The 12,546-nt window shown below is 33.6% G+C and overlaps 1 protein-coding gene, 1 long non-coding RNA gene and 2 pseudogenes across 4 annotated transcripts; 2 read left to right on the forward strand and 2 right to left on the reverse strand.

The window, feature by feature from the left end:
* Positions 1 to 274: 274 nt before the first annotated feature.
* On the reverse strand, positions 275 to 3,360 carry AT2G04190 (TRAF-like family protein). The gene is made up of 6 exons (NM_126455.3): positions 2,857 to 3,360; positions 2,645 to 2,771; positions 2,381 to 2,550; positions 1,140 to 1,419; positions 844 to 1,010; positions 275 to 711 (listed from the first exon to the last, which is right to left on the reverse strand). The coding sequence occupies exons 1-6, from the start codon at positions 3,182 to 3,184 to the stop codon at positions 548 to 550; spliced, it is 1,236 nt and encodes a 411-aa protein (NP_178503.2). The 5' UTR covers positions 3,185 to 3,360; the 3' UTR covers positions 275 to 547.
* A 2,160-nt stretch (positions 3,361 to 5,520) lies between these two features.
* AT2G04200 lies at positions 5,521 to 7,888 on the forward strand (annotated as a pseudogene; the record flags this gene model as incomplete). The annotated part of the gene is made up of 1 exon: positions 5,521 to 7,888.
* A 1,193-nt stretch (positions 7,889 to 9,081) lies between these two features.
* Positions 9,082 to 10,544, forward strand: AT2G04210 (annotated as a pseudogene; the record flags this gene model as incomplete). Its single annotated transcript has 4 exons — positions 9,082 to 9,279; positions 9,363 to 9,653; positions 9,745 to 9,972; positions 10,052 to 10,544.
* An 834-nt stretch (positions 10,545 to 11,378) lies between these two features.
* On the reverse strand, positions 11,379 to 11,732 carry AT2G04745. The gene has a single exon (NR_140033.1). It is a non-coding gene; the product is annotated as an other RNA (long non-coding RNA).
* Positions 11,733 to 12,546: the final 814 nt, after the last annotated feature.

A 12,546-nucleotide genomic window follows, 5' to 3' on the forward strand; every position in this document is an offset into this window, starting at 1 on the left:
GAATCAGAAAAAGATTGATTAGGTTGGAGGACGCGTTGAGAACCATAGGATTAGACACTTGTCGTAGCTATAGTAGCCAACGTCTTTGATTGAACTGATTCTGTTTCGAACGGTTTTATCAATGAGCTTGATGAGACTAGATGAAGGGGAGTGTGTTTCTCCGTGTCGTCTTGCATTTCGTTCCCGCCATATGTGATAAAGGGATGCTTGGCTTGTTCCTCATTTTTATTTTTCGTTTACTAAATACTAAAACAAAAAAAGAATATATATTATCTCCGACTTATAATTACATATACAATATTTGGGCCCTTAAACACATAAGACCAATCGAATAGCCTTGCTGTATCACCATTCAACCCCATTGTATATGGTTGAGTTTATCCTTATAGTTAAAACAATCCAACTATTCCCGACATCTTAAAAAAAAAAAAAAAAACAAGAGAATTTCATTTTATTGATAACAAAACAGAAATAACGATTACATCACATGCATTTTAAACTTCATGTTATTCATCAACTACTTGAATAACGGAACAAGTAGAGATATTTAAATAGGAACGATGTTGGTCACAGAGACCTTCACCATTTCAGCTTCAAAGATAATGGAATCATTCACCAAATACTCTTTCACTGCATCATTTAATTCTGCTAATGATAATACAGTGTTAACTCCCACACCATAATCGTTTCGAATAGGGTACAAAGCTGCAGCTGCAAAAACAAAAAGAAACAAAAACCAAAGAAGAAAAAAAAACAATTTATATCAACTACTATTAATTTCATTTATTCACTCGTGGAGATCAACATTTGTATTATTCTTATTTTTTTGGTTAGTTTACTTACAATATATTTGTGAGTGATTGGAGCTTCGTTGATTCTTTACCCGCAGATTAACGGCTCCCCAAGTGGATGAAACAACTGCATTTGGCTTATGACCTTGAGCATATAGGAAGATTTTGATTGCTTGTGATCTTCCATCTCCGGTACCTTTAGGGTTAACTCCTAATCTCCTGATTATACATCAACAAAAAACCATTATTATACTTGACCACTACGCAATGCACACAACAGATGCAATCTATAAGACTTTTTTGCAAACTATATAGGGTCTAAAAAATATGGCTACCAAAAGTACTAACCAGTATCGGTCTTCAACCAGAAAATCATCAGAGTAATAGACTATATCCTCCAACGTAGAGAAATGAAGTATCTTCCAAGTGAAAACATTGTTTGGAGGGTTTGATATGAATGTGACTTTCTCTTGTACCTGAATCGGTGGACAAAGAAAGATCTCAGCACCAAAAGAAGCAGTGTCTTGCTCAAGGTAACCTTGGCTCGTGTCAAGGAATGTTGAAAGAGGAATCAATTTTCCGTATCCCCACTCTTTATTCTTATAGTTGTATCGTTTCTGTATTCCATCTGCAATCCACAATTTTGCAAAAACATGCTAGTCACAATCCATGAAAAAATTCATATACCCTTAATATTTGACATCTACAATTACCAATAGGCATTACCAAAATCTAACCGTATTTCGGACCGTAACCGGACCGTTTATTAACCGTAACCCAACCGTAACCGTATAAAACGGTTAATAACCGTAACCGTTAACCGTGAAAATAGATCAGTTACGGTTAAGAAAATATAGTAACCGTAACCGTTAATTAACCATAACCGTATCAAAACCGTCGGTTAACCGCGCGGTTAACCATATTGTTAAAACTTTAAAATATAGTTGTAACTGTATATAATTCTAAATAAATAATTATTTCACTAAAATAGTACCTTAAATCGTTTAATATGCCCACTACTACGATCGAAGTTACTACACTACTCTTTTTACCATTAAGTAGTTCATATTATTATTATTTCTACTCTTAAAACTGTTTCTTAATACTCACAACATCTTTTCTTTAGTATTGTTTTTGTTTGGAAATTGTAATTAATTCAATCATTATAATTATGACCACTAATTTGTTTATTCATTGGTTTATTTAAGAAAAATAGATAGATGATTTACTATAATTATTTGAAACACATAATCACGTAAAATAAATATTATTTGATATATCACTATTTATTTATTTATTTTATTATAAAGATTAAAAAATATAATATTTTGTCTCATATATTAACTATATCATAATTATCAAATAACTGTAACCGAATTTAACCATAACCGTATTTAACCGTAACCGTATTTAACTGTAACCGTTTCAACCAAAGTTAAGATTAAAAAAAGATTATAACCGTAACCGGTGGTTAATAAACCGTAACCGTAATAACCGTAGACGTGGTCATACATAATTACCAAGTAAAAGTAGCAATAAATCTGTAATATAAAATGGATCTAGTAAAATTCCACAAACATCTAAACTACCTGTAACAGTCAGATACTTGTCTTGTTTCCCATTGTAGACAAAGAGTTTGAGTACAAAATTGATACTACCATCGTATGTAAGATGATCTGTCTCTTCGGACCTCAAGTAAAGTGAGATATGATTACTTCCACCATCGTTTTGATTACCATTCACGTACAAAATCAATCTCCTGATTTATTTTTATTTTAACATCAAAATAAACTCAAATATATATATCAAGTGTAAAAAAAATGTGGAAGAGTGTAAGATATTTAGTTCTTTACCATTTGTGTTCAAAATAAGCCTCAAAAACAGAGGATTCGTAGGGTTCTTCTCTCCCAATAATCTCGGAGAAATTTGTTATTGTCAGTATCCTATGTGATGGTGGCTCATCTCTTAACGTTCTTGTCACTACAGTAAAAAGTAAAAAAACAAACATTTAAAATCAAGAAAATGGTTTTGGTTTTTTAACCAAGAACCTCATTCTATTTACCACCTTCTGGCCCATGATTTCCGCCACCTGTCTCTGAGCCATAACCACGACCGTCGCCTCCGCCCCCATAACCAGGACCATGACCTCCTCCGCCGCCATAACCTGGACCAGGACCTGCTCCGCCGAAAAAAAAACCAGGACCAGGATCAGGACCTCTGCTGCCGATGCCATAACCAGGACCATGAACTCTTGGGCCGCCGCCATAACCACGACCAGGACCTCCCCCACGGCCGCCAAAAGCAGGACCTCCTCCACCGCCACCGAAAACACAACTTCCGACGCCTTTACCAGGGAAATCACCCCAACCTCCTCGGTGACCAACTATCTCCATAGTTTAGTGTTGAAAATGTTAATCAAATGTTATAAACAGAGACGAATATTTTTCTTTTAGGCAAACAAGACGAATCGTGTTACTTATTGACCGCGTCCATAGTTACAAAGATAAGAAGGCTAAATGTGGATACATCGTGCCAAAAACAATAGATAACTTGCTACACATACCTTATTACATTTACTATATCTTCATTATCTATTTTTTTATGTTGCTAAAATATAATTTATCATCTTGTAAAATAGGATTTTTGAAATAAGCGTTTTATATATTTGATGTTGATAGGAGGATCGGAGAAGGTAATTACCTTTTGGGATAACAAAGAGATACTTTTGGCTATCACGGGGAATTGTTCGGGCTTTAACGATTACATATAAGAAAATGATAGTACTAGACAAGTCGAATGCCGAACTAGTCTTAGAGATAGAATGAAGTAATAATTTGTGACTCTTTCTCTCAGTTATGTGATTTTTTTTTCTGACACGTAAGCTGATCCGGTCCAACGTTATCTAAAGCCCTATTCAAAATTATAATTTTTGACATCGTTTATGAATGTTATAATTTTATAAACAAAAAGAACATAAAATTTTTATTGGTAAGAACAAAGAAAAGAATCATCAAAAAAAACGATGGGATCCAAATTTCATCATTTTCAGTAAACAAAAAAAAAAACAAATCAGAACAAATTGATAAAAAAAAAACTTCAATCATATATATATAAAAAATAACATAACCACATACATTTTAAAAGAATTATTTGTTACAATTAAGTTAGACAAGTTTCAGATTACAAATAATATAACTACATACATTTTCTCAATATATATTATATATTGTTGTTGTATGAGTTCATGATAGTGAAAAATTAGGATAATAGGTATATAAGTATTCATATTATAGTAAAATTGATATGTCGTGTTATAGATGAATATTATCATCTATTTTGGCCTGGATACCAAACATCTATTATAGTCTCGCTACTATACATAACAAATGATGAAGCAAGGTGGAAACAAACTCGCTATTTTGTCCTGGATACCAAACTTCTTCAAGCTTATTCTTGGAAAATTCAATATCAACCGAAATTGAGACATTTTGTTTGCCAATTTATTACTGGATATGTGCCGCTTACTTCAAATCCGAGGAAAAGAGATATTAATTTTGATACGGTTTGTGGTAGATGTGTGACGCCATAGGAGACAATTAATCATATAATTTTTGAGTGTCCCACAGCCCTTCAAATATGGACACTACCGCAAATATCAACAGTTTGGAATATTCCCATTCATCACGATTTGTGAACATTGATCATTTTTTTAGAGGACACCTAGCAAATTCCTAAATTCAAGTTATCTTTAGATCATGTTGTACATTTGTAAAGTACGGAATGGTGGGATGATGAAGAGGCAATGCTAATGTGTAATACCAGGGTTTCAAAAAGATGGTGATGAATGCAAAAAGGTTTTAAATAATTAATTTGGCCACCTATGTCACCAAAGTGCACTTATCATTTAAGCGTGGTTGGGCTGGAAACGACAACATATTGATGCATCTAAACTCTAAAGCATGTATTGAGTCCAAATTGGGTCGAAATTGAAAAGTGTGTGATGTTATTTTAGGTAAAATCATAAACTTAGTGTATATATTGTTTGAGATCAAAATTGGGTTAGTAAAAATCATATTTGGATCATATCTATTGTTTTCTACCCAATTTTTTCTTTATTGTAGACGTTAACTAAACCGCAGTTTTCACGTCTTAAGAAGTAATTTATAAAACAATTACGCTTCTTTTAAATCATTTTTTTAGTTTGATTTTTAGAATTTACAAATATTATTGAAATTCAGAGAACACAATTTTTAACATCAGATATATATTTTTGTTTGTAGAAAAATATTATATAATATGTACATATTTTTATATACCTTTAATTATTCATATATATGTGTATTTATTAACCACTAACTAAACTATAAAAATAATTTTTAGTAAGACTTTATAAGAGTTTTCACCCACAACTACACACTTGGGCCAATTTTGGTCAGAGATTTAGTGACTCAAGAAAACAAATCAATTAGAATTCAGATTTATGCCTTTAAACATGTTATGAAACAAAACACAACCACAATATAATTTTCAAGCATAGTGAAAAAATTTAAAAGTCTAAGAAAAACTTATATTATAAATAAAATTAAATAGAGTTAAATTTACCCGTGCATGGCACAAGTTCTTATATAAGTGAATATTTTATCTAATTAATGGTAATCAAAAATAAATAAATAAAAGTAATGGTCAGTATGGTACGTGGAATTAATAGTTTTGATTGTGAAAAATGTTTTTAAAAATATATGTTAGATGGTTTTATTGTTAGATGTTTAACATGAAGATGTAAACACCCTCAAATTAATGGAGCAGCTCATGGTTTTATCAAACCTGAAAGAAGTATAAGACAAGGAGATCCCCTATCTCCATTCTTGTTTATTCTTTTGTGTTGAGGCGCTTATCAATGTTATGAAGCAGTCAGAGAATGTCCAAAGACTAACGGGTATGAGATTACTTTTTTCAAGCCCTTCAATACAAAATCTTATGTTTGCGGACGATAGCTTGTTTTTATGTCGCACAAACATAGAAGAGAGTTCTGAAATTCTAAAATGTTTAAAGCTCTATGGAGATGCTTCGGGACAACAAATAAATATTCAGAAATCTACCATTTCCTTTGGAGCTAAAATTGACGGAATCACAAAACATAGTAAGAAAAGTATACTTGGCATCTCGCAGGAAGATGGAGACGGAAAATTCCTGAATGTTTTAGTGGTTCCAAGCTGGCTCTTTTTGCTTTCATTGGAGATAAGCTGCGTTGTAGATTATCTGGTTGGTTTGGGAAAACTTTATCTCTTGGGGGAAAAGAAGTGATGCTTAAGTCAATCGGCATGACGCTCTCTGTTTATGCAATGTCATGCTTCCGCCTTTCAAAGAACCTCTGTAAAAAGATAACATCAGCAATGACTTCTTTTTGGTGGAATAGTTGTGAAGGAAAAAGAAAAATCCCTTGGGTAGCTTGGAAGAAGATGATGTGTCAATCAAAAGAAAAAGGGGGTTTGGGGTTTAGAGACTTAGAAGATTTTAACCAAGCTCTTTTAGCTAAACAAGCATGGAGAATACTTAGAGAACCCGACTCTTTACTAGCACAATTGTACAAATCCAGATACTTTCGCAACAAAGATATCCTAGAATGTGGGAATGGTACAAGACCATCATATGCTTGGAGAAGCATTCTTCTTGGTCGAGATTTGTTGAAAGGGATTCTGCTTAAAGTGATTGGAAATGGTTCATCAACCTATGTTTGGTTTGAAAAATGGATAAATGATACGTTGCCAAGAGCGCCAGCTAGTAAACAATACTTTTTCAAAGTTTCTGATTTGTTTGATGCAGATGGTTGGAAATTGGACAAATTAGAAGAGCTTTTCCTCCCACAAGATATAGCACAAATAACGGCAATGGTACCAACTGAAGTTTTGGAAGGTGATTATGTTTGGGCTTTCACTACAAGAAAACACGGTTTTTACGACAACATCAGGCGACTGTATAAGTAGTCGTAACATTTAGCGACTATTGAATGACTATTTAGCGACAAATCTACTACTAAAATAAAAGGGACGTTCCGTAGTCGCTAAATGACGACTGTTATAAATAGTTGTCCAAGTAGTCGTCAGGTAACGACTACGTTACGACTATAAGTAAGTCGGAGAATTAAGAGTCGCTAATAAGTCGTTAAAATTGTAACAATAATCAAAGAATTTTTATAGTGTTATAGTTTTGTGTAAACTAAGTAAAATTAGATATGCTAAAATTAGACTATTAGTTTTGTAATTGTCAAGATATAAGTAAAAATTATAACATATTTCAGTTCAAAGCTTTATTTTAAAAATGCATTCTTTAAACAATTGTACAAAGTATATATATATATATATATATATATATATATATATATATATATATATATATATATATATGTATATATCACTCTAATTAATTAATTAAAAGGGATATAAATCAATGAATATATAGTGATTGAACATTATTTTGGTATGAAGGGTTAATCACCAAAATAACCTATGATTTTGTATAAAACCTATGATTTTGTTTAAAAATGCACTAATTTAATTAAAAAATTGTACAAAGTATATATATCACTCTAATTAATAAATTAAAAAGGGATAAATATTAATGGATATATAGTGATTAAACATTGTTTTTGGTATGAAGGGTTAATCACATAAATAACTTTGTTTTGGATATAGACCAAAGTTATGAAAACCTATGATTATTACAAAAAATAATAAACACTGCGAGAATGAAGAACCCTAATTCATTTCTCTTCGCCTCTCTCTCTCTCTCTCGTTTCTTCGATTCACCCTGAATCTTCATCTCTCTCTTTCGTTTCTTCAATCCTTCCTCTAAATTTTCATCAATTGTTCTCCTTCTGCTATCTTCTTCTTCGAATCTCTCGGATCTCTCTCACTTTTAGAAGAAGTGTCTCCTCTAGGGTTTGCAAACAAGTTCGATTCGATGCCTCTAGCTAAGCGAAGAAGGAAGAGAAAAATAGAACCCAATGTTACTCAGAGAGCTGGAGCCTCTACTCCCACTACGGGGAAACGAATAAACCCTCTACCTCCTCAATACAACTTCACGCCGGCAGACAACAATCCTCCACCTCAGTCATCCCAAGAGCGAGTCCGGGTTCAACCCCAACTAGCAAGGTCATTCACTCCCCGAGTCTCTGACTATCCACCTCCGCAAGCCCTTTTCCAGAACTCCTCTAATCGTGAAGTCCCTGTACCTCTTTTGTCAGAAGAAGTCCAGAATGAGGCATCTAACCGATCGATTCCACAACAAGATCCTCCAGGTTCTCCACTTCAGAACTCTCATGCAAGTCAACCATCTTCCCAAGGCAACAACTTCCACGAACCTGTGGCTGATGTGTTACCGGAACTCCGGGAGGACAGTTTGAAGGCTTTAAATGATGTGCTTCAAATGCCTGGCCGTGAGGCGTGGACCACCGTGCTTTCTCCCACATCGATGCCAAAAACAACTTGGTAAGTACTTAGATGTGTCTTGGTTAGTTGTCTGGATTTGAGTGTCATGTGAAATGGTTTGTTGTGTGAGTGTATTGAGTGTAGTCGTGCGAGTGTCTAGTATATATGTGTCTTGTGTATTGATTGGATAGTGATTAGAGTCTGAAGTAGATGTTGATTGGTGTATTGATTGGAACCTGAAGGTATTGGTTTGTTGTGTGAGTGTTTTGATTAGAGTCTGAATTAGATGTGTCTTAAGTGTATTGATTGGATTGTTTTGTATTGATTTATTAGATGTGTCTTAAGTGTTTGTTTTGATGTGTGAATTAGATGTGTCTTGTGTAGTAATAGTTGTTTTTATCTAATCACTTAGATGTGTATTGTGTTTTGATGTCTGAATCAATCTTGTTGCATAATTAACTCATGATTCTTGTCTTTGATTATGTGGACTGAGTAATGGTTTTGATGTATTGATTAGAGTCCGATGCCAAACATAACTTATTAAGTGTCTTGTTTTGTTGAGTGAATGTGTCTGTGTCTTAAGCGTGTGTTTTTGTGTTTGAATTAGATGTGTCTTAAGTGTCTTAAGTGTTTGCTATGATTAGTTGTCTGTGGTTTTGAGTCTTATGTGTTTGTTATGATTAGTTGTTGTGGTTTAGAGTCTCATGTGTAATGGTTTTGATGTATTGATTAGAGTCCGATGCAAAACACAACTTATTAAGTGTCTTGTTTTGATGAGTGAATGTGTCTGTGTCTTAATCGTATGTTTTTGTGTTTGAAATAGATGTGTCTCAAGTGTCTTATGTGTTTGTTATGATTAGTTGATGTGGTTTAGAGTCTCATGTGTATTGGTTTTGATTGTATTAAGTGTCTTGTATATTGCTTGCAGGTTTACTCGGGACACAAATTCAAGCCTGGTTAGGAAGATTACTAAAGTATGGACCAACAAATTTGATGGTCTGTTCTATAGCTGGTCATGTGTTCCTCGGGATAGACGAGAAAAATACTTTCTCGAGTTTGCGGTATAATTTTCCTTCCTCTTGCCTTAAGAGTATTAAGTTAAGCTGCTTTGTTTTCACTAACATCTTCTATTTTTTATTTGTAGAAAACACACCATTGGGATCCTTTGATAACAGGTACAGTTCAATGGCATTTTGAAGAAATCTGTAAACGAAGGATGAAAGACATGGTTAGCACGATAAGTACTAGTCGAGAGTGCCCTAAATGGATCATCGATTCTCATATCTGGAAAGCGATGTGTGAGTATTGGGATACTGAAGAAGCAATAGCGAGGAGTAAGATATATTCCAAGGCTCGCTTGTCTGACCGTAATGGGCTCGGTCCTCACATCCATTTGTCAGGGCCAAAGTCATATCAAAATATCAAACATGAACTGGTTATTAACTTCTATCTCTGTTTTTTTTTTAATGTGTCTCTGTCTTAAGTTCAGATGTTGTATTAAGCCTTGTTCATTTTTAACATCACAGGAAAAGGAGTTAGGAAGGAGGGTGACTGTTGGTGAGGTTTTCATCAAGACTCATACCAAACCAGATGGTACTTATGTAGATAAAAAGGCAGAGCAGATTGTTAAAAATTATGAGAAGAAGCTGCAAGAGAAGTTGTCTGAAATGGAGGCAGAGACTTCAAATGTTTCAGACGGGGAATCAAGACCTCGGGAGCTCACAATAGAGGATCATACTGTCATCTTTCTAGAGGTAAAGTTTACATTTTCACTTGCATATTGTCTGCATTTTCTCAAGCTCTTTATTAATGGTTTGGCTATTTTTTTCATAGGTCACAGAGACAGATACAAGAGGGAACTATTATGGAGTTGGAAGCCTCAAAGATAATCTTCCGGATATAGTCACTGGAAAGGGCAAACATGCAGACTCTACCTCCTTTGTGTCATTGCAAGAGCAACTGAAAGAAGCTCAACAGAAGATCGAAGAGCAGGCTGCTCATAATGCTAGACGTGAGGAAGAGCAAGTCCGAGCTGTGGCTAAACAGAAAGACAAGCTGGAGCACTTGGCCTTGGTGGAAAAGTATTTGCGCCAAACTGATCCAGCCTTTCTCAACTTTATGGCTACTCAATCATCTGAAGCAACCATAACCGATCCTATCTAATCTTCACCATCTCAGTCTTAAGTTAACTTAGTCATAACTCTCATGAATTCCTCAAACCTTTTAGTTGTATGTCAAATTACTAGAATCTTGTATTTGGTATGTTTTGGATATTGAATTTGGTGTTTTTGAATCTTTTCAGGTTTTTAGTTTGTTTTGAATCATGATTTTGTCTTGTTTTTTATGTGTTTTGGAATGAATTTGGATACAAACAAAATCAGACAAACTATTTTTTTTTTTTTTGCCTGAAACGGTAGCGCTAAACTGTCGTTAATTGGTCACTATTTAGTCGCTAAATTGTCGCAAAGTAGTCTATACACGAGTCGATATACATGTGATTCAATCGTAACTTAGTCGTAACTCAGTCGTCATATTATACGACTATGTTACGACAATGTTTACGACATCGAGGATTAGTCGTCGCGTAGTCGTTATTTAACGACTAATGTTACGACTATTTGGGTTAGCGACTATGGATTCCTGACATCGGGACTTAGTCGTAACGTAGTCGTAACTACTCCTTTAACGACTACGTTGCGACTAATATTGCAGTCGTAAAAACCGTGTTTTCTTGTAGTGTTGGTTTGTCATAAATCACCCTCTTCTTCCTCCAGTTGAGCATTTTACACAAAATGCTGAGATTAATATGCTTAAAAGGAGAATATGGAATCTAAAAACTGAGCCAAAAATCAAGCTATTCTGTTGGCATGCTCTTTCTGTGGCTGAATGTTTAAGCACACGGGGAATACAACATGACACAAAGTGCCAAATTTGTGGTATAGCTACAAAAACAATATGTCATACTCTATTCTCTTGTGACGTCTCGAGACGTATTTTAGGCTTCGCTCTAGTCCTAGCTCCGGACCAAGGTTTTTCTTCGACATCCTTGCTAGTAAACTTCTCTCATTTATTGAATGTTATGGAAGACAAGCATATACCAGAGCAAACTCGACTATCAATTCCTTGGGTTCTATGGGTATTCTGGAAGAATCGTAATCTTACGATTTTCGAAGGAAAGGTATGAAATTTTCATGTTTTAGTTCAAAAATCGTATGAAGACGCAATTGCATTGGACAATGGTGAACACGCAGCCTTCAACAGTATTCCCTGGGCAATCACCTCCAATTTGGATGGAAAAAATGGTGGAAACCCCAAGAAGGTATTCTTAAATGCAACTTGAATTCTTCTTGGATAAATAAACAATCAATGTGTGGAGGAGCTTGGATTGTAAGAGATCATATAGGGCAAGCTAAACATCATGCACGAGATGCGTTTACGCCAATTCGAGATCGAACAGGGGCTGAGTTGCGCTGCATTCTATGGTCGTTGAAAGCATTGCAAGATATTCACGTTCTCCAAATATAAATTTCATTTTGTTTTTCTCGTTGTTTCTCTGTCATTTTGTTTCTGTTTCTGTTTTAATTTGGCTTTTAGATCTAACTGTGTACTTTATTACTTTTTCTCTTTAATAATTATCATATGACAAAAAAAACACCCTCAAATAAGATAATGGGATAGAAAACTCGGGAAAACTCTCTTGTTATCTAAACTAGTCAAACAATTTTGTTTTCTCAACAGATAAAGTGATATTAATTATTTACTTTTAAAGCCAATAAATAGACTTTCTTACTAGCTTGAACATTTAAATTGATTGTACATTCATTGTAGTCAACATATTACAATAGAAATCAGTATTTTTGTTTTTTTGTTGACCAGCAAAAATTACCTATTCTTTATAGTAAAAATAATTATAAAAATGGTATAAGAATTATAATTTATTTTCACTTCTAAGTATTAAAGGTTGAATAGAAACAAATACCAATAAAGAAAATTTGTTTCTATATTTTTTTTTTTATATATACTTTGAATAGATAATTACTTTTTTTGGTGAATATCATTAATTTGAAAATTTAATACTATAAAATAATTTATATTTATTTATATTTTAGAAAATAATTCTGGTGACAACTGTATATTAATTTTATTTTGTGTTGTGTTTTTCAAAATGAAATAATTTTTGATACATGTAAAATCAAAATTTCATATTATTTACATTGAAATAAATTTACGATAGATTTGACTATATGTATAGTAACAAATTTACCACAATAATAAATAAGTTAGTTGTTAAGTAGATATAACAATATTAACAATATTTTAAATATCGC

This window comes from Arabidopsis thaliana, chromosome 2 (genome assembly GCF_000001735.4).
Source record: "Arabidopsis thaliana chromosome 2, partial sequence".
Taxonomy (NCBI): Eukaryota; Viridiplantae; Streptophyta; class Magnoliopsida; order Brassicales; family Brassicaceae; genus Arabidopsis; species Arabidopsis thaliana.

Excerpts from the sequence above, each read along its gene's own strand:
- AT2G04190 (NM_126455.3), bottom strand. The coding sequence starts at position 3,184 with ATGGAGATAGTTGGTCACCGAGGAGGTTGGGGTGATTTCCCTGGTAAA. Across the intron at positions 2,551-2,644 it reads GCTTATTTTGAACACAAATG|GAGATTGATTTTGTACGTGA; the intron begins GTAAAGAACTAA and ends AAAATAAATCAG. Across the intron at positions 1,011-1,139 it reads CTGGTTGAAGACCGATACTG|GAGATTAGGAGTTAACCCTA; the intron begins GTTAGTACTTTT and ends ATGTATAATCAG.